Source organism: Durio zibethinus, chromosome 11 (genome assembly GCF_047325235.1).
Source record: "Durio zibethinus cultivar Kanyao isolate XHJ-2024 chromosome 11, ASM4732523v1, whole genome shotgun sequence".
Lineage (NCBI taxonomy): Eukaryota > Viridiplantae > Streptophyta > Magnoliopsida > Malvales > Malvaceae > Durio > Durio zibethinus.
In genome coordinates, this window is record NC_143172.1 from 7,146,752 (window position 1) to 7,172,219 (window position 25,468).

A 25,468-nucleotide genomic window follows, 5' to 3' on the forward strand; every position below is an offset into this window, starting at 1 on the left:
CAAATATTACATTTTTCATTTGAAAAATGTAGTCCTTTGGTATTGTTGGTATTGTTGTGTATTTTATATATTTGAAAATTTTGTTTTGTTTTAGTTTCAATTTATTGAATTTCAAAACATGTTTGGATAAAATGTTTTTATTTTAGAAATGTGAAATCAAAAACTATTTCTAAAACAAAAACAGGTAAGAGAAAGTGGTTAAAGCGTTTAGACTCCATTTGTTATTAATAATATAATAATATTTAATAATATATTATTTAGTAATATAATATTTATTAATATATTATTATTTTTATATTATATTAATAATAAATTATTAATATAATATATTAATAATATAATAACTTATTAATATAATATATTATTAAAAATATATAATATATTATATTAATAAATAATATATTATATTAATAATATATTAATAAATATTATTTATTAATAATATATTAATAATATATTATATCTTTATATTAATAAACAAATAATATTGTATTATTAATATAATATTATTTATTAATATAATATTTATATAATAAAACTATTATTTTATTAATATATTATTTGTAACATCGTTGTAGTAGTTTAATTGTAATTTTTATAAATAGTGCTTATATAGCAATAGTGTCAAATTATTTTCAAAAAACTGAAAACACAATTTTTTTGTTTTTAATAATTTTCAAAACTTTGTTTTTAGTTTTCAAAAACAAAAAACAAAAACAACCTACCAAACATGTTTTGGTTTTCAATTTTCAAAAAAAATTGAAAATGAAAATAAAAAATAGAAAACAAAAACAAATGACCCTGTGGTTTTTGTTGAAATTTTAAAATTTTAAAAAATAAAATTTCTCATAATATATCAACAAGCAAAATATAAAAAATAAAATATAATGTTTTTCATAATATATTTTCAATAAAAATCACATTTTTAATCTTAAAATGTGATCTTTGTTGAAAATATAACAAATTTACGTTTTTAATAATAAAGATCACGTTTTTAATCTAAAAAAATGATATCTATTTAAAATATATTAAGAAAAAAATTGTTTTTATAATATTTTATAAAAATTACTACTATTCTAAAATAAATAATATTGTTTATATAATCCAAAAATGCACTTAAGTGAAGGTAAATGAGAAAATTTTTCACTTTTTCTTTGAAATCTAAAAAAACTTTAAGGAGAAGAGAGTTTTGATTCCTCATACTTCTTCTTTCTTGACATTATTAAAAAATTTTTAAAACTTCAAAAATCATATATTTGTAAACCGAATGAAAGAATCAAATTATAAAAAAATAAGATTCTAACAAAAAATTTTATTTTATCCATAAACAAATACCTTATAAGTGAAAAGACTAAGTTACTATATCTTGAAAAGAGATACTAGAAATGGTTAGATGTGATGGAAATCCCACCATATATTAATATTTATGACATATTATTTTGCCTTTAAAAATTTATAAATTAGTATGTAAAAATAAAATCTTAAAGGCATTGCATAAGTTGTATTTTTTTCATTCATTTTGTAATTAATATTTTTTACCATTAGCAACAACTTTTTAAAGGCAAAAAGACACTTTAAAAAGTTATTATAAATTATTATATTAATTATATTTTTTAATTAAAAATAATATTAATTAGAGTCACATAAGATCCATATGTCATTTGTCTTTGACATTTTTGATTTAAAAGCAATTAACCTTAATGCCTAAAAATAGTAATTATTTGACTAGATAGTTGGCCCTTATTTTGTCAAAAGACTTCTTTTAATATTTATAATTTTTATTGACCTAATTTTAAAATATAGTTTTAAATTAAATCATATTAAATAATAATTGTTAATTTTTTAAAAAATTATTTTTATATATTTCAATATATGTATTAATCTTAAAATAATCATATTTGGTTAATTAAATATATAAAAATTATTTATTTATAAATTATATAATACAAACATATTTGAAACTTTAATTTATATACAATTGTTAAAATATTTATATTTTATTATATAGCTTAATATATATATATATATATTTATGATATAAAAATATATTAATTTTTATGTTATAAAATTCTTTTTAAAAAAATTCTATATAGTTTTTATTGTTTAATTTATTTAATAAAATATTATTTTTTTTATTTTAACGCTTTGATTTATAAAAGTAATTGATAAATTTAATTCATGTAAAAAACTAAATAAGCAACAAAAAAATGAACTAGTAAATTTTTAATTTGTTATTGGATTTAATTCAAATTTTTTAAATACAAATAATAAATGTAAGAAATTAAGACATTTTTTTTATAAATAGTCCAATCTAATTGTTTAGATAAATTCTCTTTGAATAGGTCAACTTTCCAAAACTTTAATGGTACATTTGAACAAAAATTTTTGAAATTTTTAAAAATTTTGAAATATTAGTATTTTAAAATGCATCATTTAAAATAACAACATTTATAATTGCATTGTTTAGATAATTATTTTTTAGAAAAAAAATTTTAAATATTAGATTTTGATGAGATAAGAGTAATTATAATAGATAAATAATGATATATAAATAGAAAAAGCAAAATACTAAAAAAATATAATGAGTGTCATTATATTTGTAAAAATGTGTAGATATTACTAATAATATGAAAAAATTTAAAAATATATATAATGAGTTTTTGTAGTTAAAATTGAAGAAAAAAAAAGTTACACAAAAAAAGAAAATATGGTAAATGTTGATTTTTTATCATAAAACTAAAAAAATTTACAAATTCTATCTACTTAGATGGAATTTGAAAAGAGAATTTGAGTCTTCCAAAAATTTTCATTCAAATTTAAAAAATTTTGATAATTATATTTTTTATTTTGTCAAACAACATATTGGCCAAGATTGGATGGCGTTTAGGTGAAAGGGACAGTGAGTTATACAGTAGGGTGTTAAGGGCTAAATATTTAAAAGGGGTTAATTTTTTTTCAAGCCTTTAAAAAACTTAGTGCTTTTCATACTTGGAGAAGTATTATTTGGAGTAAGGAGTTGGTAATGCAAGGGTTTGGGAAACTTATATTCTATGGGAACCAAACCTCTTTTTGTGTGATAAGTGGTTGGGTGATCAGCCTCTCAAAACAAGATGTAACTGAGTTTTGTCAAGCATAGATGAATCGTAGTGTGTAAGTGATTTTGTGAATTCAAATGGGGATTGAGATTGGAGCAGGATTGCGGATATACTGGAGTCGGTTAAATATCAATTATGTGTGTTTTCATTGTCTTATGACAGGGAGGATCAGTTGTTTTGGTCTATAGCTTCGGATGGTATTTTTTCAGTATCTTCGACTTACAAGCTGTTATTAGATGACCTTCAGCCCAATGTTTAAAGTTGTGGAAATTAGATGTGCCTCCTCGTAGAAAAGATTTTTTGTGGTTAGTATTGCATAACAGGATACTAACAAGGGAGACGTGTATAGTTAGAGAGATTTCAACTTCAGCCTTCCGTCAAAGATATCAGAATTAGATTGAATAGTAACTACACTTACTTAGAGATTGCAAATTCTTAGGTATGTTAAGGCATTGTTGGATTGCGGGCTCTAACTTGGAACATTTTCTTTTTTTGTCCCTACAGAATTGGATCTTTTTTAATCTTGCTAGGAGTAATGTTGTGCATGATGGAATCCCTTGACCGATTTTGTTGGGTTGCTGGAATATTTGGAAATGAAGGAATAAATGCATATTTGAACAGGGATTTACTCTACCTGATTATACCACTAATATTGTTAGAGAAAGGTTAGGGAGTTTTTTGCTTACCATCAGATCAAACGACTTATGTTAATCAGGTCTCTCTTATTGCTTGGAAACTTCCTCCATTACTTTTATTAAAATTAACGTAGATGGTGCTGCTTCTTCTAATCCAGGTGATTTGGGTATTGGAGACATTGCACGATATTTAGATGGCTATCAAATATTTGGGTTTGTTAGAAAAATTGGATATGGTTCGATGCTTAAGGCCGAATTGTATGCAATTTAAATTTAGATGGACTAAAATTAGTTTGGGAGAGAGACTTTAGGAAAGTTATTATTGAATCATATATTTTGTTGACGGTTAATTTAAACATGTAAAAAAATCTCTTTTATTATGTTATTAATTAATATCAATAATTTTTAATTGTTTGATTTAGTGATTAAAATAATTTTTAAAAAAAATATCTAAATCAAAGTTCGAATCTCAATTTTTTTTCCCTCTTAATATAAGACTCTTGATTTAAAAAAAAATAAAATTAATGTCAACAGTTTATAAGTAGAAATTGGAAGTACAAAATTCAACAAATCTTCGAAGGAGTAAACTTTTATGCTGATTATTTGACTAATTAAACTTTTAGTCGAGGTGATAATCATTATGTGGTAATAACCTTAAGATTGTAATAGGTTCTACCACTCTTTGGGAACACGAAAAAAAAAAATCATTTCATTTTGAAATTCTCTTTATAAATAAAGTCTCTTGTCCAAACTTATCATAACACAAAATTCATAATCAAAATATTTTAAAAGTTTTTTGTTAAGGGCAAAATAATTATTCTATAGTTTTAGACAGGTGTTTATTAAGATCCTTTGAAAATTAGACATCTGTCAACTGTAATTAAGATATTACGGTATTAAAAGAAATTATAAAATGATAAACCGCCTTAAGCTTTGCAGTTTAAATTTATCAAGGGAAATTTGAAAAACAGAAAAGAAAAGAACGTTAGGGATTTTCTTTGAATAGACAAAGTGAAAGTCGGTGGTGTCATTGAAAAATTAAATTCCCGCTCAGTTAGCAGTGAAGGGAAAAAAGAAAAAGAAGAGAATGGCGAAGAAGGGAAATACGAGCACAATGGACGACGTCGACCGATTGTTCCAATGCTTCAAGTGCGGCATCTCTCCTCCTCGTAAGCTTCACTCCCTTTTTTTCTAATCTTTTCTTTTTTGTGAAATAAACCCCAAAATTACTTTGAAATCCAGTTGTTGATAATGATAAATGTGGAGCGTGATTCTTATCAAATTCTTGATGAGGGTTTGATTATATTTCTCGCATGAGTTCAAATATTCCGTGCTTTTCTTTTCTTCGCAATCTTAGTCATCATCGCATCGATATTAGTACTATGAATTCCTTCTGCTGTTAGTCCACTACAATTTTATGTGATTTTCATGTGTTATGCTAATTAAAGAAAAAAGGAAGAATAATAAGGAATCTTGTTCTGTTTTTTTTTTTTTTTTTGTTAGAATCTGCTGTAAGGGAAAGAAAAAGACGTAAAAGGAAGTTGAATCGAGAAAATTCAACAAGAAAGGTCTCATTGTCACCTTCCCTAGGATCATCCGAACAAGGAAAGGAAAATGCAATCAGTGCCGAACTTTCTGTTGAGAAGGTATGTAGTTTAAATTGCTTTTGTTCCATGTAAGTTTATATCTTACTGGTCATGCATGTTTTGGTTGAGCACAGCAAGGAACTAAGACCTAGATTGCCTGAAAAGAGACATTAGAAACATGGATTCACTTATTTGAACCAAGTTTGGCTTCGTTTGACTTAATAATGGAATTCTAAAGTTAGCTTCTCTGACTTGTACTTATTGTTACCTATTCATTATTTCTTCATTATCATCTGTAGACATTTACCAAATTTTATGTTTCCTTTAGTGTGTTTCAACAGCAATTAAGGCAGGAAAATTGAGCCGCAGGAAACAGATCTCTCCAGTTATATTTTACGGTTCCCCACATGGTGTTCCTCCAAAAAGACCACAGAGTTTGCTGCGCTTATTACGTGAAATTCGCATTGATCTCAGTGAACAAGAGAAGTCAAATTTAAGGTAGCTGTAGGAGTCCGTTTTATTACTTTTCTGATTCAAAAGCATCGGTGTATCCCTTTCCTTACTGCCCTTTTTGATTGACTTGGCTCTTGTTACTCATTTATTAGAACAGAAGTATGGGCTACATTTCCAAGACAGGATGAGGCAGTAAAGTTTGCTAAAGCACATGCAAATGCACATGTTTTTAGTTATCAAGACCACTACAGTGGGCAAAGGAGATATCTTGCTTCTACATATGAGGAGTTCTGGAAGAGGTCTTTACTATTGTTTCTTGCATGTTCAGACTTAATTACTTCATGAGATAATTTCTTTTTAAACTCTTTGCTTGTTGCAATCCTGTCTTTCCAGGTACAAAATTATGGAATCAAAACTTCGTCATCACTATGAAGTGATTCAGGAGGTAGAAACCTCTGCATATCTTCCCACAATTGAATTTGCATGTGTAATATTATTTCCACTTCAGTTTTCTGTTCTAGCCAGTTTCTGTTTATGCCTTTGTCTGTGCTTGAGTAGTAAAACCTGAAATTGTCCATGAGGAAACATCTAACCCTTCTTTTGGTCATTGGTTTTATTATTTTATTGATTGTTGCTGTGTTGTTTCTAGGGTTTGCCATGCCATCTGTACTTTGATTTGGAGTTCAATAAGAGAGACAATTTGGGAAGGGACGGAGATGAAATGGTTGATCTCTTGATTTCTGTCATTCTAGAAGCCTTACTTGAAAAATACTCTATCAATGGAAATCAGGATTGGGTGGTGGAGCTTGATTCCTCTACTGAAGGTACAGTTTTGTTCTAGGTCATAGGACTTTGTTCTCCTTGTCATTTTGTGATATCTTTGTACATTTGACAATATCAGCCAACATCATAAAAATATACACTAAATCATTTATTTCCAGGATGCATGCTTTCCTATTCATATTGGGGTTTGTTTCTTAATATTAATTCCTGTCTCTATAAACATTCAACTGCAGATAAGTTTTCTCGCCATTTGATCATGCGTATACCAAAGACTGCTTTTAAGGACAACTTGCATGTGGGTGCATTTGTTAAAGAGGTATGCCTTACTTAAAAATAACCATTTTTTTAATGTAATAAATAGCATTGTTGTGTTATCTCCAAGAGGGGAAACCGGCTATAGTTTCAATCTTCTTTTCTTTTGTTTGTTATGCGTCAAAATGTCAACCATTGCCACTAGTTGATGACTTTTACCAGATATGCTCACGGATAGCAAGTTCAAAGGAAAGGGATGAAAGGTTTGAAAAATTATTTGTGAAAAAAGATTCAACCTCTGCTGAATCACCTGGCCAACTTTTTGTGGACACTGCTGTCTATTCTAGAAATCGTTGCTTTCGCCTGGCTCTATCATCAAAAGCAGGAAAGACTTCCTTCCTTCTACCCACCGAGCGTTTCAAATGTAAGGATATGGTATGGTAATTTACTTGCTTGAGCCTTACAACTTATAATGCAGTGGGTTTAATTCATGACAAGGTATTCTGGTTCTTTGTGTTTTTTTTTTTTTTTTTTAGTGCATGTTGGAAAAGACGCTTCTTATATAGTACAGGCAACTTATTTCTATTATTCTAAAAATTTCTCAGTGACCATGCATATAGCAGAAATATGTGTAGTGTATTTATCCTTTTATGTCAGTGGAGTGGCATAATTGCTTGCAAAGTTTTTACAGTGAAAGTAACAGCTAAATTTTATCAAGATATTTTGTTTTCTCAATATCTTAATTAGTATTGTTTTCCTAAAGAAAGCATGGTCCCGCCAGTTTACCAGGGCTTAGATTTGTTGATTAAAGAGATATGTTTTCCACTCTTAACCTTACTTATCTGTTTTACTAATGTTCGATGCAAAATGTGCATTATTCCCAATTTTACTGCCATGGAAATGTTGAATGTACACTGGTGCTGTAAGATGACATGCCATGAAGAATTGCTAACCAAAATATTCATGTCCTTATCAGAAGCTAACTGCTAACCATTTATGAGATAGAGCTGTCTTCTGACATAACTTTTAAATGAAGATATTTTGTTGAACAACAGGGTGAGGAGGACATGATCATGGCATCCTTAATCTGCAACATGGACATTGATTGTGAGAAACTTTTGGTTTGCAAAATGGAATTAGATTGTGTAAAGACTCTGCATTTTGAGACAGAGGTAGATTTGAACTCTGCCTTAGGTTTCATCACTTTACTACCTTGTAGTTTAATTGTGTGTATTAATATACATATTATTCTATCTCACTTATGCAAATTCCAATATTTTTGGGTTTAAGAGGAATGCAAAACTTCAAAGCAATCAGCATGGTAGTATGGTACTAATTATAAATATGTGCAATTGGTTGTCACATCTCAGGACCCTGACATTTGGAATATTGTTATTTACGCTGAGTAGAAGCTTCTAAGTTCTCTTTCTCTCTGAATAGAAGAGGCTTTTACTTTTGTGTTAAAATATTATATTATATGTTCACGATCAAAATCTTCTGTTATGCAGGTAACTAGTAATTTTGGAAAATATTGCAAAGCTCTTCAAGAAAAAACTCACATTAGTGATGTTTCTACAACATGCCTAACGGGAAAGTCGCCCTTCCCATCTTTGGATGAATTTATAGAATCAATTGCCTCCACCGGTAATGTATCAGGTGGTATCATTTATTTTAACTTAAATAGCAAATGAATCAAGCATGTTTGATTTATATGGAGGATAATCTAAGCCCTGATTTAATGATACTCTGTTTCATTTTTACAGTACACTTACATTGATTCACCTTCCACATTTGAACAAGAACTAGCCAGAGATTTAAGTTATTCTGGTTGAAATGTTGTTGATATATTTATTGTGGATTTGAAACATGATTCCATATTATCTGGTTAACTAGAATTCCAATGCAGCAGAATTTGTTTTGAGGGTTGGGTTCTGTTTGGTTTGAGGGAGTTGATCTGACATTTTTTCCCTTGTTGCAATGTGTGGTTATATTATGCTTTGCTAGAGAGATTGTGATTGAGAGGAATTCAACTTTATTGTTTTCTTATGTTCATACATGACAAAAGTGTTATCAGTAATATCCATTTTTTATCCTCCGCTTTCATAACGCTTAACAAAACCTTGTTATTAATTTTCTTCATCAACTACTGACTTTCATGATAATTTGCTGCTGTTAAAGGGAAAATACGAAGCTGGTATTGGTTCTCTGAGTATGGATTAGTTGTCTACAGCATGTCAAGAAATCGATATTGTGAGCGAATTGGTAGAGAGCATAAGAGCAATCATGGTATGCTTATTTAGTTTTAATCCAATTGCTTCAAGATGATCACTTAATTGTCTTTATTAATTATGATTATTAGGTTTATCATGTATACATCATGGTACTTATCATACTTGTTTTATGTTCTTGATACCATACTTCATTAAAGACTTAACTTACCCAAATGTACCTTCCAAAACTATGATTAGAGTACCACCAAACCCCTAGAATATTAAAAGGTTACTGTTGAAATAACCTGCAGTTGATATATTTGGCTTGTACTGTTGAACTTCCTATTGAAAAACTAAAAAATAAAACTGCATGAAAAACTAAGAGTAAAACTGAATTTATATTGAAAAATTGCTCTTAAAGAATTAGACAAGTACCTTAGGTTTATATACAACTAACTAGTGGGTAAACTAGGAAATTAAATCTTTCTAAAACTGATTCTATAATTGAGGGATTGTTTATCCTAATTTTTTGTCTTTAATTTTAGGGATACAAATACTTAATTTTAAATATACAAATTACAAAATTACAACCAGCTGTAAATAAGTGTTTTCCCACAGTTCCCCTCAAGCTGGTGAATAGGTGTTTTTCATTCCCATTCCTAGCTTGGAAATAATTTCTTGAAATGTTGCACTGCTAAGACCTTTAGTCAACACATCTGCAAGTAGACCCTTGGTTGATACATACGATGTACAAATCAACCCATTGTCTAGTTTCTCCTTTATGAATGCCAGTTTACTTCAATGTGTTTTGTTCTGTCGTGTTGCACAGGATTGGGTGCAATGCTTATTGCAGACTTGTTATCACAGTAGAGTCTTATTGGTACATCCCACTTGATCTTCAAGTCTTCTAGGATAATCTTTAACCATAATAGTTAACAAATTCCTTGAGGCATTGCTCTGAACTTTGCTTCAACACTTGATCTTGCCATCATATTTCGTTTTTTACTCTTCTAAGTCACAAGATTACCACCTAGGAAAGTGCAGTAGCCTGAAGTGGATCTTCTATCAGTTATTAAACCTGCATAATCCGCATATGTGTATGCCTTTAGAACCAACCTCGAATTTCTTTTGAATAAGATACCTCTCCCAGAATTGGCCTTCAAATAGTGCAATACACGGTAGACAACTTGTAGGTGCACTTTTTTAGGACTATGCATAAATTGACTTATCACATTAACAACATATGCTATATCAAGTCTAGTATATGACAGATAAATGAGTCTTTCAACTAATCTTTGGTACATCTCTCTATATATAACAACATCTTCATTAGCTTCTCCAAATTTATGATTAGGATTTACATGGGTATTTACAGGTTTACATGCGAGCTTCTTAGTTTCTTTCGAAAGATTCATCATATATTTCTGTTGTGATATAAAAATACTATGCCGTGAGTGAGCTACTTTAATTCCTAGGAAGTATTTCTATCTCCCTAGCTCTTTTATCTCAAATTCTCTAGCCAAACACTGTTTTAGAGATTCTCTTTCTTTTTCATCATCTTCAATTACAATTATATCAACATACACTAATAGAACTGTGACCTTCCTTGAATCAGAGTGCTTCATAAATAATGTGTGATCTCCTTGACTTTACTTATATCCCATTGCTAGCATCACTTTGGAAAATATCTCAAACCAAACTCTAGGAGACTGTTTAAGGCCATATAAAGCCTTTTTCAGCTTGCATACTTTGTTTGCTTCTAGATGACCTCCAAATCTCAATGGAACCTTCATATATATTTCTTTTCCAAATCACCATGTAGAAAAGCATTCTTTACATCAAATTGTTGAAGCTGCCAATCGTAATTTGCAGCCAATGGTAACAAAATCCTAACTGTATTCATCTTGGCAATTGACGCAAAAGTTTCATGATGATCTATTCCATAAGTTTGAGTGTAGCCTTTAGCCACCAACCTGGTTTTATACTTTTCAATAGTACCATCCGCCTTATATTTTACAGTGAAAACCTATTTACACCCAACTGGATTTTTTCCTCTACCAATTCCCATGTCTTATTTTTTCTAAGGCTTCATTTCTATTTTCATGGCTTGCCTCAATTTCTCACTAGATAATGCCTTGGACAATGTAGTTGGAACAGAAATAGTGTTTAGGCTCACAAGGAAATTTTTGTGGAATGGTGATAATTTTTCAAATGACAAAATTAGAGATTGGGTATAGTGGATGCTTAATACATTCTCCGATTCTTTTCCTAATGGCAATAGGCAGATCATAATCACTAGTTATAGTTTTAGAAGATTCATGCTTATTTTGAGAAATATAGTCAAATATTGTAGTTACCTTATTTCCAGAGTTAGGATCAGGTTCTTGGATTTGCATCGATTCAGGATCTGAAACTTTCTTTCTTGAGTACACCTATAATTCCTTCAAAAAAATCACAAACAATATTATCCTTTGTCACATATTCAGTGTTTGGAATGTGTTTAGACTCAAATTCAATGTTTGACTTGCACTAAGAAAAAACAAGTTTAGACTGAAAAGAATTAATGGGTGAAAATATTGAAAAGGATGACAAGTTAAGCAAAAAAAAGTCTTTGTCCTTATCTTCCATGAATGAAGTCTCTCTCTGAAGATAAGGTTGAGTAAAAAATGGTTTGCTTTTTTTAAAAGTGACATTTGCAGATAGAGAATTTTTTTGGTAGGAGGATGATAGCACTTATACCTTTTCTAAGTTGATGAATATCCCACAAAAATGCACTTAATTGCTCTAGGATCCAACTTCCCCCTATTATGATTGTGAACATGAACAAATGATATACAATCAAATATCCTGGGTGTGAGGTTGTTTGTGGTATTAAAGTTGGGATAGAATTGTGTGAGTAGTTCCATAGGAGTTTTATATCCCAAAACCCTTGTAGGTAAACTATTTATAATATGTGTGGTAGTAAAAACAGCTTTTCCGTAGTAGGATTTGGGTACATTTGTTTGAAAAAGTAAAGCTCAAGTTGTGGTTAGTAAATGGCTATTTTTTCTCTCTGTTACTTCATTTTGCTGTGGAATATTAACACAAAATGACTCATGGATAATCCTTTTCTTTTGGAAATAGGTAGATAAACTCTAGTTGAAATAGTCTCTTGCATTATCAGACTTAAATCTCTTGATTTTCACTCCAAATTGATTTTGGATCATGTTTTGGAAGCTTAAATACACTATTCACATCTAATTTGGATTTAAGTAAAAATATCCAAGAGACCTTGGTACAATCATTTATGAAAGAAACAAACCACCTTACATTAGAAATATTAGGAATTGTAGAAGGATCCCATATGTCACTATGATCTAGTAAAAAAAAGTAAAACTTTTTTTATTGCTAATTGGAAAAAACACACATCTATGCTTTGCAAGTTCACAACTATCACTATGAAAATTTTCGACATTTAATCCTTTGAATAAAGAAGGAAACATGTTTTTCAAAGTTCCAAAAGAAGGATGTCCAAGACAAAAATGATAAAATCAGATTTTGTCTTTATTGAAAGATTTTTCAGAAAGAAATGACAAAGGTAAACTATTTCTAATATTAATTGTGTTGTTTGATGTCTCAAGATAATATAGTCCATCTTTTTCTTTAGCAAGTCCAATCTTCTTCCCCAAACTTTGGCCCTAAAATTCACAATAGGAGGGATAAAAAGTCATTTTGCAGTTTGTCTTTGGTAAGTTTTTGTATAGATATCAGATTAGTAGACAATCCAAGAACATGGAAAACATTTTTAAGAACAAACTAGTGATTAATTTGAATATCTCCTAATCCTGTCACTAAGTGAACAATCTGCAACAACAATTTTCTTATTACTAGGATATGGGGTATATATACTAAACTTCTGTGAGGAATGTGTCACATGGTCTGTGTCTTTTGAGTCAATGATCTAAGAACTCATAATAGGCTTAATCAAGAAGTTTAATTCATGAGAACCAGAGGCTTTACTTGAACTAGAGACCTTACCCAAAAAACATACCTAGTAAGCTTTTCAAGAGTTTTCGATGGGCTTCTTAGTTTCTCAATCTCCTCTCTGTCAACTTTCTTTGTCCTTAAGACTTCTGTAGTACTTTGGTGTTTTTACTAGTTGTCACTTTCTCAAATCGGGTAATAATGGCAGATCTTGCTATTTCTGGCATGCTTATATTTCTCAGGACTGAAACAAGTCTTAATAGTAAAAGTTTAACCAGAAACGATTCTAGGCAATGAAGGCCAAAGAAGGAAAAAATAAGATTGAAAGATTTAACAAGATTTGGCTATGAATGCCTAAAATAGAATTCAACAATGAAGGCTGAACAAATTTTCTTCCTAAGAAAAGCCTAAAGCTCTGATACCATGTTGAAAAACTAAAAAATAAAACTGTATGGAAAACTAAGAGTAAAACTGAATGTATATTGAATAACTGCTCTTAAAAGAATTATATAAGCACCTTAGGTTTATAAACAACTAATTAGTGGGTAAACTAGAAAACTAAATCTTCTTAAAACTGATCTTATAATTGAGGGACTATTTATCCTAATTTTCTATCTTTAATTCTCAGGATACAAATACTTAATTTTAGAGATACAAATTAAATATACACATTACAATATTACAATAAGTTGTAAATAAGTGTTTTCCCACACTTCCTATTATTTTAATTTAATTATGTAGATAACAAAGAGTCTAACATTCATCTCAATTGTTCTGCTTCAGTGATGTATGTTGTTGATATGAGAAGGGCAGCTTATTATCAGAAGTGTTATGATCCAGATTGCAAAGGTGTGTGAAACTTCTTGTTATTCTCATTAGTTTGCCCTCTATGCATGACTAACAATTTGCACTAATATTGTTGATGGTAGCAGGTTACCGATCTCCCTTGCGTCCAATACCAATGGACTGCATCCCTGGTCCTTCATTTTTCTTTGATTCTAGACAGATAGTTGATGATGATGGGTTAATACGTAACAATCTTGAATGCCAAGTCATCAATGATGAGGAAAGGGGTTTGCTTTACAGCAATGAAAGTGATTTAGACAACTGTACTAAAGATTCATGGTGGCTTGAGGCTATAAAAGTTGCAGACAATATTGAAAGTAAGCCAGAAAGATTGATGCTCAATGATGTGGTTAGTTTACTTAAACATCTACTTTTCTGCAGTTCCCTCATTATATTATCTGGATTCCTTGAAGGTTATGTTGCTGGTCTGCCTTATAATATTGAAGGAATGTTTATAAGAATCTTAGTTACTTATTTTCCTAAAACTACTTAAGTTTCCTCTAACTTTACCATCAGGAAAACGTGAATGATGAAGATGATGACTGGTGGATGGCAGCTGAAAGGACTGCAACCCAGGTTGAACTACGCACTTCAGCTAATTTAAGGATTGAAACAGATTATCTATAAGATATTCTAGCTTTCTGCCAATGGAAGATATTCCAACCAGCAGGCTGTTACACTACCCTAACAACAGCTCCATGTTAGGATTGTGGTGGAAGATGCAGAAATAATAAGGGTTTGTTCAGATGGTGTCCAAGTTGACTGAACATATATGCCAGCTTGTTGTATGAGGTCCATTGTACATGCAGTCTCTCTATCATCAATGAAATTTTGTTGTGTAACACTAGCTTCCTAATAAGAGCGAGTTGCCAGCCTAATAAATCAGATAGACAATCTGATTGGGGTATTCATTGTGGAGAATACAATGGGGGAGAGAAAAATGGAAGTGTTGGATCATGGAGTGATGGGAAATTATAGAGTGAAGAGATTCAGAGATGAAGATTGGGGAATTGGGTAGAACAGAAGTTTTAACTTTTGACACTTAACAACATCAGCTAATTATGAGCATTTAGAAGGAAATACAAGGAACAAAAGAGCTAATTGCTTCAAAAACTTCGCTCAAATTAATTGGACTATTAAAGTTCCAGCTTAGCAATAACTCAGATTTCACCAGCTAGAGGACTCGGGATCTGCTACGGTAGAACGTTTATCCTGTCCTTTGAATGAGGCTGATTCTAGTGGAGTAATACAAAGGGATTATGGTGACTAGACAAGTGCCAAGGGTAATTCATTTATTTTTTGCTGATGACTTTTGGAGCTAATATACCCGAGTGCCAGGCAATTCTGGAGATTTTAAAGCAGTATGAGAGGGCCTCGGGGCAGCTGGTGAATGTGGATGAGTCTGCTGCTCTTTTTTAGTTCGAACACACTGGTGGATGTGCAGGGTGAGGTTCAGACATGCCTTGTATTTCAGAAAAATTTGTCTTCGGACTGTTTATCTGGGATTGCCATTTATGATTGGTAGGGCATGGAAGATTGAATTTCAGAAGATAAAGGATAAGGTGTGAGAAGACTGGAAGGTTGGAAGGGTAAACCGTCTTATGCAGGGAAAGCAGTTTTGATTCAGGCGGTGGCTCAAAGCAATACCTATGTATTGTATGAGTTGTTTCAAGTTACGCAAGAGTTTCATGTATGAGCTTAACATGATTACTGCTGGTTTTTGGTGGGGTGATAACAATGCTAAAAAGAGCATTCGTTGGAGATGCTGGGATGATTTATGTTTATCCAAGTTGGATGGAGGGCTAGGACTTCAAGATTTTGAAGCTTTCAATCTTGTTCTTCTAGCCAAGCAATGTTGGAGATTGGTGCATAGTGATTCTAGTTTATTTTTTGAGGAAGATTTTGAAACTTTCAATCTTGTTCTAGCCAAGCATTGTTGGAGATTAGTTCAGAGTGATTCTCCTTTATGTTTTAAGGTTCTTAAAGCTAGGCAATTTACTAATTCAACTGTTTTAAATGCTGAGTTAGGAACGAATCCTTCTTTTATATGAAGTCTGTTGGCTGGTAGAGAAGTTTTAGTGGGAGGGCCTTCATTGGAGAGTGGAAGATGGAGCACAAGTAGATGTTTGGAATAGTAAGTGGCTTAATAAGCCACCGAGCAACCAACGTAGACGTCCAGATGATGCTAATGATTTGCTATTGGTGGCTGGCTTAATTACCACTAGGTGAGGAAATGGAATGCTGAAATGATACTTGAGTTATATTTCCCCGCGGATGATGAGGCCATCCTTCATTTACCTTTGAGTCGTAGGAGCTCATTGGATAAACTGATATGGACTGAATCTTTGCTGGATGAATTTTATAGGATAAGTAAGCATAATTTTTGGCTAGAAGGGTTTTGGGCAGGGATGTTCCTAGGCTGGCGCATCTATCCCTGGTTTGGAATTTAATTTGGAAAGCCAGAGTCATGCCCAAAATCAAATGTGCTTGCTCTGCAGAACACGGGGATTTTCAGTTGATAATGAGTCGTTTGTGGAGTTGATAATGAATCAGTGTGGCTGTTACCTTTCTTGGATAAGTGGAATGATTCTTCGGAATTCTGGTTGAACTTCCTGATAACGAAAAATCAGCATAATCAGTTGGAGTGCAGCCTTAATGTGTTTATGGTTGATTTGGTCAAACAGGAACAAATGCTACCACGATTCTGTTAGTAGTGTTCGTATAGCTATTATCAACTCAGCTTCTCGCATGGGCTAGCAATGAAATTCTTCAAATTAGTTGCTGTGAATGATAGGTGGATGGACGAGCCCATGCTGACTTGGAAACCACCTTCTGCTCAGGAGTGGAAGGTGAACATGGATGCCTCGTTTGATGCTCTGATGAGGGCATGGCTGGACTAGGAATGGAGTGGAGTAGTCCTCTTGAGTGCGAGTAGATCATGTTGCTTCTCCTCTTCATGCTGAAGCCATCCTTTTTGGTCTGGGTTTAGCAAGGGACCATGGATTTGATTCTCTTATGGTCGAGAGTGAGTGATGCACAAGTGGCTATTGTAGAAATTCTCAAGGCTGGCAACTCATTTTGGCAAAGGTATTGGTATGGTCTTCAACATGTAAGGGTGGGTACTACTATTTAGAGTAGTTTGACCCGCAACTCCCGATCATTTTTTTTTAAAAGCAAAGTCTTGGTCGCCTCTTCTCGGGTTCTTCCACCAGCTTCTCTTCCTCTCCTTCCAAATTATCTCCAATGGCATCGAAACCAAACCCAATCAATAGTGAAAACCCCCAAAACACTAACGCAAATCTCAGCAGCAGCATCAATTCCCCAATCTTCATCTCCGAATCTCTTCACTCCATAGTTTCCCACCACTCGTTGATCCGACACTTTCATTCTTCTCTTCCCACTGTCTCCTCCACAATCAATAACCCAATCCGCCAAAATTACCCCCTCTCACCATCCTCCTCTCTTCTCCTCATGCCCTCCTGGTCCTCATCCCCATCTCTTCCCTACATAGGTGTCAAGCTCGTCACGTATTTCCCACAAAACTCAACCGTAAACTTACCTTGTGTGCATGCTAATTACGTGCTCTTCAACTCAACTACCGGGCAACCATTGGCATCTGTGGATGGAACCGTATTGACCCTTTACAGAACTGCATGTGTATCAGGCTTGGCTTCAAAAATATTGGCAAGAAATGACAGCAAAGTCCTTGTCATGATTGGTGCAGGCAATTTGGCACCTCATTTGATCAAAGCCCATTTAGCAGCTAATCCCAGTTTGCAAAAGGTGATAATTTGGAACAGAACGATTGAGAAAGCCACTGACTTGGCTGAGAATCTGCGAGGAAGGGATGAATATAATGGGGTTTGTTTCGAGAGCAATGAGTCACTGGAGGAAATCATTGAATTGGGAGATATTGTTAGCTGTGCTACAAATTCTGAAGTGCCGCTTGTTAAAGGTGAGAGATTGAAGGCAGGGGCGCATTTGGATTTGGTTGGGTCGTTTACGCATACAATGAAGGAATGTGATGATGAGGCAATAAGGAGAGGGAGAGTTTATGTTGACAATGAGGCGGCTCTGATGGAGGCAGGGGAACTGGTGGGTGCTTTCGAGAGAGGGGTTATTGGGAAGGAAGATGTTGGGGGAAATTTGGTGGAGTTGATTAAAGGAGAGAGGGTTGGGAGGAGGAATTCTGAGGATATTACTGTGTTTAAATCTGTTGGTTCTGCTGTTGTGGACATTCTGGCAGCACAATTGGTCTACGAAACTTACCTCAAGAACAGAGGTTAGACTTAGACATGTCCTTGTCCGGCTTCATTTATTTTCATCGTGTGTTCAATAGCAATGAACCTTGTCAACTGCTACAAATGAATAATCTAGCTTTTACATTTTAAACTAATTCATATCTGCCATTTAACCTTAGATGTTTGAAGATTCTATCATTTTGCTTGATTGGAAACCTGTTTTTGAATTGGCTTCTAGAGAAGGAGCCTTTAGTTCCATACACTTTTCTGCTTGATCGTAGGTAGATTAAATTACATTTCCATCAAGGAAAAATGATTGAAGAAAAGAATACACCAATAATCATTACCGCATTAACAAATACATTCGATAGCAGACTGCAAGGTTTTTTCCTTTTCTTCTTTGAGCCTGCCATATACAAGAAACCGTCCAGAACTAAGCTGGACATCCTCTATTTGACAACTTTTAGCATTCATTTTGAGGAGCCTGTTTTCTTTTTATGTGGCTTTTGATGGCTCCTCGGGAACAACAAATCGTTAAGTTGTCTCTCAGCACTATACTCTGAAGTGGCCTGCAAAGTGCAATTCAATTCAAACAAAGGTGGCAAGATTATTAGTTATGGAAACTTGATTTTAAGCACTGCTGGCATATTGTACATCAATAATGATTTTAAAAAAGAACAAAGAAAAAAGGCAAGGGATATATAACTAATATACCCGGGTGTTAAATGCAAATCTTAAGGTTTCAATTTGGGTTCCAGAGCAAACTCTCACGATAAATCCAAGGGAATCCACACTGATTATAGCTACCTCCTACAATGGATAGCAAAGAAAATGAATAATCATTTAAAACATCAATAAAATGTCTTAGCTAACGCAAAAATAATATCAAGGCCAGACAGGTTTCTCATGGTATAACGTTTCCTTCCAACTTAAATGGTGATGGACAGGTAATTGGGGTATATTAGGGCAATGACTCCTTTTTCTTAGAGGAGACATTGCAAAATAGTCAAATAGCGTGGCTGTAGCTCAACAAAAATCTAGACAGCAGACTTGCACATACCAAATTGATTTCATAACCTTTATTTTTATTTACTTATTTTTTATTTTTTTACCTCGACTTGAATACCCTTGCTTCTCCAACAGAGTAATTTGAGTGCTTGTATGGTCTTCTCTCCAGCAGCTTTTAGGCGAGATATAATTTTGGCAGCTGTGTGTGCAATAGCATCAGGTTGAGCTTGCTTGAAGTCTTCTAATTCAACATCTGTCTGGACAAGCAGAAGAAATCAATTATTGTCCCGAAATTTTATATGGAGGAAAAAGGCCAAAAAGAAAACTAAAAAAAGAAGAAAATATTACTCCTACTAGCAATAGCAAAGACAGGCCAGAAAAAGCATCTGATTTGTCACAAAGTAGTTGATGCAACAGGTGCTATGAAAATAAGAGGTTGTATCATAGAAAAACCTTTAATATTGCCGAAAAGGCAATTGACCTATCTGTCTTAACTAAAAATTTTGTTGGCAGAATTCTGGACTTTGTAGCACTTAATTATTCCATGGAATGATCTTTCTATGTTGCAAAATATATGAGGAGACGGAGACCATCCAGCTACAAAAGAATGTCTCTTCATTACAGCAACAAACAATGCATCTCAATCAGCAACTTGATTATTCTAGCTGAGAACTAACCCAGTATTTAAGAACATAACTGTGGATGCTATCTCATGCACGTAAAAAAGGATATTCACACGTTAATTAAACCAAATTTACAGAAGAAAAGAGATGAAAACGATAGAACATGAAAGCCTTTTACAAACCTGATGTCCATGTGCTGTAATTAGCTGAATTTTAATCATCTCTAATTTATAAAACGAAGACCCATTTATTGAGATTTCATTTTTCTCTGATTCTTCTGATGTTGAACTATCTCCCGATGACCCTAATTCATTTCTGTGACCATTAATTATACTAAGTTCTTCTATTTTGTCTCCCACAACTTTCTCAACCTGATTTGTATCAGAACTACGAGACTGATTGGCAGACATATGCTTCTGAATTTCAGAATGTTCTTCAATGAAGGCAGGCCTTAGAAGGCCTTGGATAGCTAAACCATCCGAAGGTTGCTCCATCCAGTCTACAGGATCATCTGAAGCAACCTACAAAACAGAAATAAAGATAAAAACCATTGGGACAATGTTATGGTACTTAAACTCAAACTTAATACATGTTATTAAATGCTATGTTGCCATGAACGTGGATTTTACTTCATGTCATCTTCCTAGCACTGCTTGTACACTAATTTGCCTTTATTATCAACATACAGTGTCATTACCTCAGTCAACTTTTGGGCAAAGTACATTGGATGGGACGAACGCATAGTCTCCAATTTTGCCCAGTCTCCAAGTGTCCCATCAGAGTCATCTTGATCATCTTCATCTTCAAGAGCAGCAACCCAATCCTACAAAAAAAAAATTAATATATACAGTAGACAGGTTAGCGAAAACATCTCGTATAAAAAGCAAATTTCATGTATAAGTTAAATTTGAAAGGAAAATGGAGAAAAAGGGATAGGGTCAAACCTCATCATAATCTTCTTCAACATCGTCATCCTCATCCTCATCTTCATCAATATCTTCGATATCACTATCTTCATCCTCAATTTCCTCAATTCCAAAATCAACTTCTGATGGACCTGATAACTTGATTTCCTTCATGATTTCCGTAGTATCAAAGCCTATTATGACTTGCTGTATTATATAAACTACATAAGCTTTAAGGAACACAGCAGCAAACAAGACAATTCTTAGCTGACCTTTTCTCATATACAACTAAAAATTATTATTCTTATAAAATTCAAATTTACTTAAAATGAAGCCCATTTGCTGATTAGAATGATGTGTTCATTAACATGTCAAATCAATGATTTTAAATACCGTATGCACCACATTTCTCAAGAAATCTTAGTTATGAATGGGTTATACAGACAAATGATACTAATGTCAAATTAGAAAAGAGAAAACTGTGTGCAAGATCTAAGCACCATCTTGAGACATGCATGCAGGCATTTCAGCATATGCACAAATCATGCATTGGCAAGTTTGTCAGCAAGAAAATGTTGCATACCACAAAGTTATTTTCCACAGTAAGACCTTGCAAAATATCTTCATCACTTTTCACTTGAAAGTATATATCTGCAAGGCATCAGAGCAAAACTTCAATTTGCTAGTTGAGGCTGTCAAGCTCAAATACCTGAAACGAGAATAGTCAACTTACTTCCATGTTCGTCGGCTACATAAGGCAAGTCTGGCCACATAATATTTTCATGAACTTCACCATGAATCATTGCCGTAAACATAAGTGTTGCTTTACTATTCACCTGAAAATGACATACTACAGCCAACATTAGCCTGTTCTGGCTGAAAAGCAGGAATCAAAAGCATAAGAGGACATCTTCCAAATGTTAACCAAACCAAAATGCATCTAATTTACTTTCCTTCAAGAATAACACACAAGAATACCATATACAAACATATTAATTACACTAAAAGCCATTCCTGTGGAAGTTGATTCTGTAATCAACAATTAATGCAATATACCTCGATGATGGTCCTAGAGGTTTCTGCAGCTGTGAGTGTAGCATCATCTCTATTTTTAGATGTCGACTCACCAATCTCCTCAAATGGATGGTAATGTGGCCTTCCATTCTGCTTGGTAGGATCGGATGGTGAACCTAAATGCTCTGTTGTCGCTCGAATGTTATTCTTTATGAGAGTCCTTCTCGAAAGGAAAGCACTATTTAGTCTTTGAAATCTATTCCTGCATACAACTCATAAGCCTTAACATTCATAACTACTATCTTAATCTCCAGAAACATTTTACAAAATACACGAAAAATTGAAAAATCCAAAGGAAAAACACTAATTTTTCCCCTTTTAGGATTAGAATTCAATCAATTTATGATATTTCATAGATAATGCATCATTCCACCGTTCCTTTCTCTTGAAGAATAAAAATGAGTTACTTAGGATAAAATTTTAAAATCACAGCAAACGATGAAATTTCTAACAAGTAATTACTAAAAAAAGGAAAATATAAATTAAACTTAGTACCACGTTACGTCGAAGATGCCACGGCGAAACAGCCGGCGAGAGGTGACGTGGCAACTAGTAACCTCATCGGAGCTGCACGTAGGACGATAATCTACTCAAACAGTACATGCACAACATATGCAAAACGGTTAAGTCTCCGTTTGACTGCCAAGAAATTGCAAGAAAGCTTTAAAATAAAAACTAAACATTTCAAGCCCTTCGTTGCAGCTGACTTGAGTTGAGCTGCTTAAGTAACTCGGTCAGCTTTTCTAAGAAGCCGAAAACAGCATAAAAAGGTCATGATTTTCGAAAAGGCAAAAGAAAAAGGAGAAGGATAGGGGGAGGGAGTTACGGTGTAAGGTGGATGAGGAGCAGAAATTTGTGGCGGCGGGAAATCGGACGGCCATAGCTGATTCAATCATCATCATCATTTCAAAAATTAATTGGGTTTTTTGTTTCTCTCTCCGGAAATGCGAGTGCGCGATCTTTGTGATGCACAGGCGTCCTCTCTCTTCGAAGAGCTAACGTGAGAAGATGAGGTATGTGGGTGGAGTTCGTCTGCGGCAAATGAGATTTTGTATTTTTGCAATCGTACACGTGGAGAAATATAAATGGATGTAAATAATGTTCTGTGAGAGAAAAAGACATATAAACTCCGAGAAACGGAAATGACGCCATTTTGTTGTTGCTTGGATAATTAGGAAATCAGAAGAAAAAAATCTTCTGTTTACGACATTGACACACTCTCTCGGGTCTCAAACATTGAAATTTGTTGTCTCAACCCTCAAACTCGCTAACCGGTATGCCTCTGTTGTCAGTTTCTCTCTTTTGAGTAATTTGTTTGGTTGCTGAGAAAATACTGGAATAGACAATTTAAGCATTTTGTAGCTTTTAAAAGCAAGAAAATTTCTTTGTTAATGTTAACTAATGCTCTCTCTCTCTCTCTCTCTGGTTTTGCATTATGTCAGGATGCTTCGCTGTAGATATGCTCTGCCAATTATTACTAAAAGATTGGAATCAGTGAAAATTACCCAGAGCCCAAGGAATACCGTGGTACGTTTTCAAGTGGATTTTTTTTTATATAAATTTTGCTCCTTTTGAGCGCTAAAGAGAGAAGGAGAAGATGTACGGAATGTGAAATTTTTAAAATTTTTTTATGGAAGTTTTGATGAATTAGTAATTCTCAAATAATTTTCAGGTATGCGCTGCAAAAGGTCCAAGACCTCGGTATCCTCGGGTATGGAAATCAAGGAAGAGAATTGGGACTGTCTCAAAATCAGCAAAACTTGTTACTTGTGTAAGCTCTTCTTTGCTTTACTATCTTAGCTTTTATAAGTTAAATATTACCAAAAATAAATATAGTTGTAGGTTGCTGATTCTGAAATGGGTGAGTTAAGCTGATTTTTCATGGTAAAATGGACAGGAATTTGATTCTTTTTATAGCCATCTTGAGATTATAATCATCTATTATTGGCCATGCATATTTAGGTAATGGAACTGTCAAATGTCAAGGAGGAAGTTTACGGGGCTCTCGACTCGTTCATTGCATGGGAACTAGAGTTCCCTCTAATTACAGTGAAGAAAGCATTGAAGATCCTTCAGAATGAACAAGAATGGAAGAGAATAATTCAGGTAATGTCCGTCATTTCTTATTCCTTTCTTTTTCTCTTTAACTTTTATCTTTGCTTTGGCTTTCTACCTAAAATAGAGCTACTTCTAAGAAAGTGAGGTTGCATTTGCAGGTGATAAAGTGGATGTTAAGCAAAGGTCAAGGAAGAACGATGGGAACCTATTTCACCTTACTGAATGCTTTAGCAGAGGATGGGAGACTTGATGAGGCTGAAGACCTGTGGGGAAAACTATTTTCTGATAATTTAGAAAGCACACCGCGTATTTTCTTTGATAAAATGATTTCAATTTACCATCACAGGGGCATGCATGAGAAGATGTTTGAGGTATTGTAATGTCATCTCATTCAAGACTCTCTTATTTCAATGGTGTGCTTTATCATAATTTGAATGTATAGGTTAGGCATTTCTTCTATCTTTCAATGATTTCTCCAACTAAGCAATATACTGCTTCTAATTACCATCCCAAGTCTGGTTTATGCTCCCTTAAAAATCAGTGTAGCACAATTTAGATGGTTAGTGAAAATGAAAATGATGTGATATTGGAACACCTTAGGGTAGAAATCTCGTTGGTCCGGTAATTTCAAATCTGACACCTCTTCCTGTTTTTGATGAGCTTCTTTGTCAATATGGGTACAGAGCAGTGCATGGAGTCATTTTCCTCTTGTTTTTACATCTTCTATTGACCTAAAATGATAATCAGTTTGATTTTAGGTACTAGTTAAATATACACTTATATTGTAATTTTTTAATTAGTTTAAGTTTTGTTGGGTTGGCGCTTTTGCTTTATATTATTTGTCTCTGGTTTTCAGTTCATCTTTTATTTTATGCTTTCAACTTTTTATTGGAAAAAACAAAATGTAAAAAGCAAAAGCATGAAGCAAAGAGAGCCTTAGTAATTTAAGTTTTAGATACGTTACAACCCTCTCAGTAGTTTTTTATAATGGATGCTCTAAACTTCTCTACATCGTACTAATGTAACTTGTAGCTGTACTATTGTAGGTATTTGCTGACATGGAAGAGCTTGGTGTCAAACCAAGTGTATCAGTTGTTTCAATGGTTGGAAATGTCTTCCTACAATTGGGCATGTTGGACAAGTATGACAAGTTAAAAAAGAAATATCCACCACCAAAATGGGAATATAGATACATCAAAGGAAAGTGTGTCAAAATTCAAGTAAAGCAGCTACAGGAATTTGATAAAATTGTCAAAGGTGTCACTGAGGACAAGGAAACTGAAAAGAATTTGAGTTTATTGGACGAGGAAGCTGACGCAAGTTCAAATGCATTTGCTACTGAAGCTAACATAACTTCTTGATTGATCAAATAGTCTTACATCCAGCACAGCCGTTGGCCTTCATAGTGAAATGCAATATATTCGATCTCAGGAGCAAGTTAAGGAAGGTTGTATGACAAGAATGAACAATCCTTTCTTATGTCATGTTATGTTATTTTGTATCAGCACGATCCTTATCGGGACTAGGTTAGGTCTGGGATTCATGTAAACTAAGCAAGTTGTGGGATCGTAAGAACTTTTTTTTTTTTTTTTGGGCATCTGGACAAATTAAAATATTTGACAAATTGAAGATTGAATATATGATACAAAGGTTGTAACCTTGCTTTCTTGCTGGTGATTCATGGTTGATATGGATGCTATCTTTTGTATGTCAAATTGAAGTGTAAACACCATTGC

At 33.2% G+C, this 25,468-nt stretch overlaps 4 protein-coding genes across 7 annotated transcripts; 3 read left to right on the plus strand and 1 right to left on the minus strand.

Annotated features, from left to right (window-relative positions):
- Positions 1 to 4,672: 4,672 nt before the first annotated feature.
- LOC111289546 (DNA primase) lies at positions 4,673 to 14,663 on the plus strand. Of its 3 annotated transcripts, none has more exons than XM_022880674.2 (14): positions 4,673 to 4,899; positions 5,234 to 5,376; positions 5,645 to 5,814; positions 5,922 to 6,068; positions 6,163 to 6,214; positions 6,419 to 6,593; positions 6,786 to 6,868; positions 7,027 to 7,239; positions 7,860 to 7,976; positions 8,313 to 8,460; positions 8,983 to 9,090; positions 13,761 to 13,826; positions 13,910 to 14,172; positions 14,340 to 14,663. In XM_022880674.2, exons 1-14 carry the CDS (start codon positions 4,818 to 4,820, stop codon positions 14,448 to 14,450), a joined length of 1,878 nt encoding a protein of 625 aa, XP_022736409.2. In that variant the 5' UTR covers positions 4,673 to 4,817; the 3' UTR covers positions 14,451 to 14,663. The 3 variants fall into 3 exon arrangements, with proteins under 3 accessions (XP_022736409.2, XP_022736410.2, XP_022736412.2); XM_022880675.2 differs by having other exon boundaries at positions 4,692 to 4,899; positions 8,313 to 8,448; positions 14,340 to 14,592; XM_022880677.2 differs by lacking the exon at positions 7,860 to 7,976 and having other exon boundaries at positions 4,692 to 4,899; positions 14,340 to 14,592.
- A 2,288-nt stretch (positions 14,664 to 16,951) lies between these two features.
- On the plus strand, positions 16,952 to 18,219 carry LOC111289549 (NAD(P)-binding Rossmann-fold superfamily protein). Its single transcript, XM_022880684.2, has one exon. It carries the CDS (start codon positions 17,067 to 17,069, stop codon positions 18,108 to 18,110), a length of 1,044 nt encoding a protein of 347 aa, XP_022736419.1. The 5' UTR covers positions 16,952 to 17,066; the 3' UTR covers positions 18,111 to 18,219.
- On the plus strand, positions 18,037 to 25,409 carry LOC111289550 (pentatricopeptide repeat-containing protein At4g21190-like). 2 transcript variants are annotated; one of them, XM_022880685.2, is made up of 7 exons: positions 22,669 to 22,687; positions 22,850 to 22,948; positions 23,117 to 23,201; positions 23,347 to 23,445; positions 23,637 to 23,780; positions 23,891 to 24,103; positions 24,779 to 25,409. In XM_022880685.2, the coding sequence occupies exons 1-7, from the start codon at positions 22,683 to 22,685 to the stop codon at positions 25,091 to 25,093; spliced, it is 960 nt and encodes a 319-aa protein (XP_022736420.2). In that variant the 5' UTR covers positions 22,669 to 22,682; the 3' UTR covers positions 25,094 to 25,409. The 2 variants fall into 2 exon arrangements, with proteins under 2 accessions (XP_089624029.1, XP_022736420.2); XM_089767903.1 differs by lacking the exons at positions 22,669 to 22,687; positions 22,850 to 22,948 and adding an exon at positions 18,037 to 18,105.
- On the minus strand, positions 18,349 to 22,656 carry LOC111289548 (uncharacterized protein At3g49140-like). Its single transcript, XM_022880680.2, is given in 12 exon segments — positions 18,349 to 18,560; positions 18,562 to 18,633; positions 18,779 to 18,874; positions 19,177 to 19,329; positions 19,878 to 20,216; positions 20,393 to 20,518; positions 20,640 to 20,807; positions 21,184 to 21,251; positions 21,334 to 21,436; positions 21,657 to 21,876; positions 22,170 to 22,260; positions 22,501 to 22,656. Coding segments are annotated over 12 exon segments (1,548 nt in total). The 5' UTR covers positions 22,580 to 22,656; the 3' UTR covers positions 18,349 to 18,527.
- Positions 25,410 to 25,468: the final 59 nt, after the last annotated feature.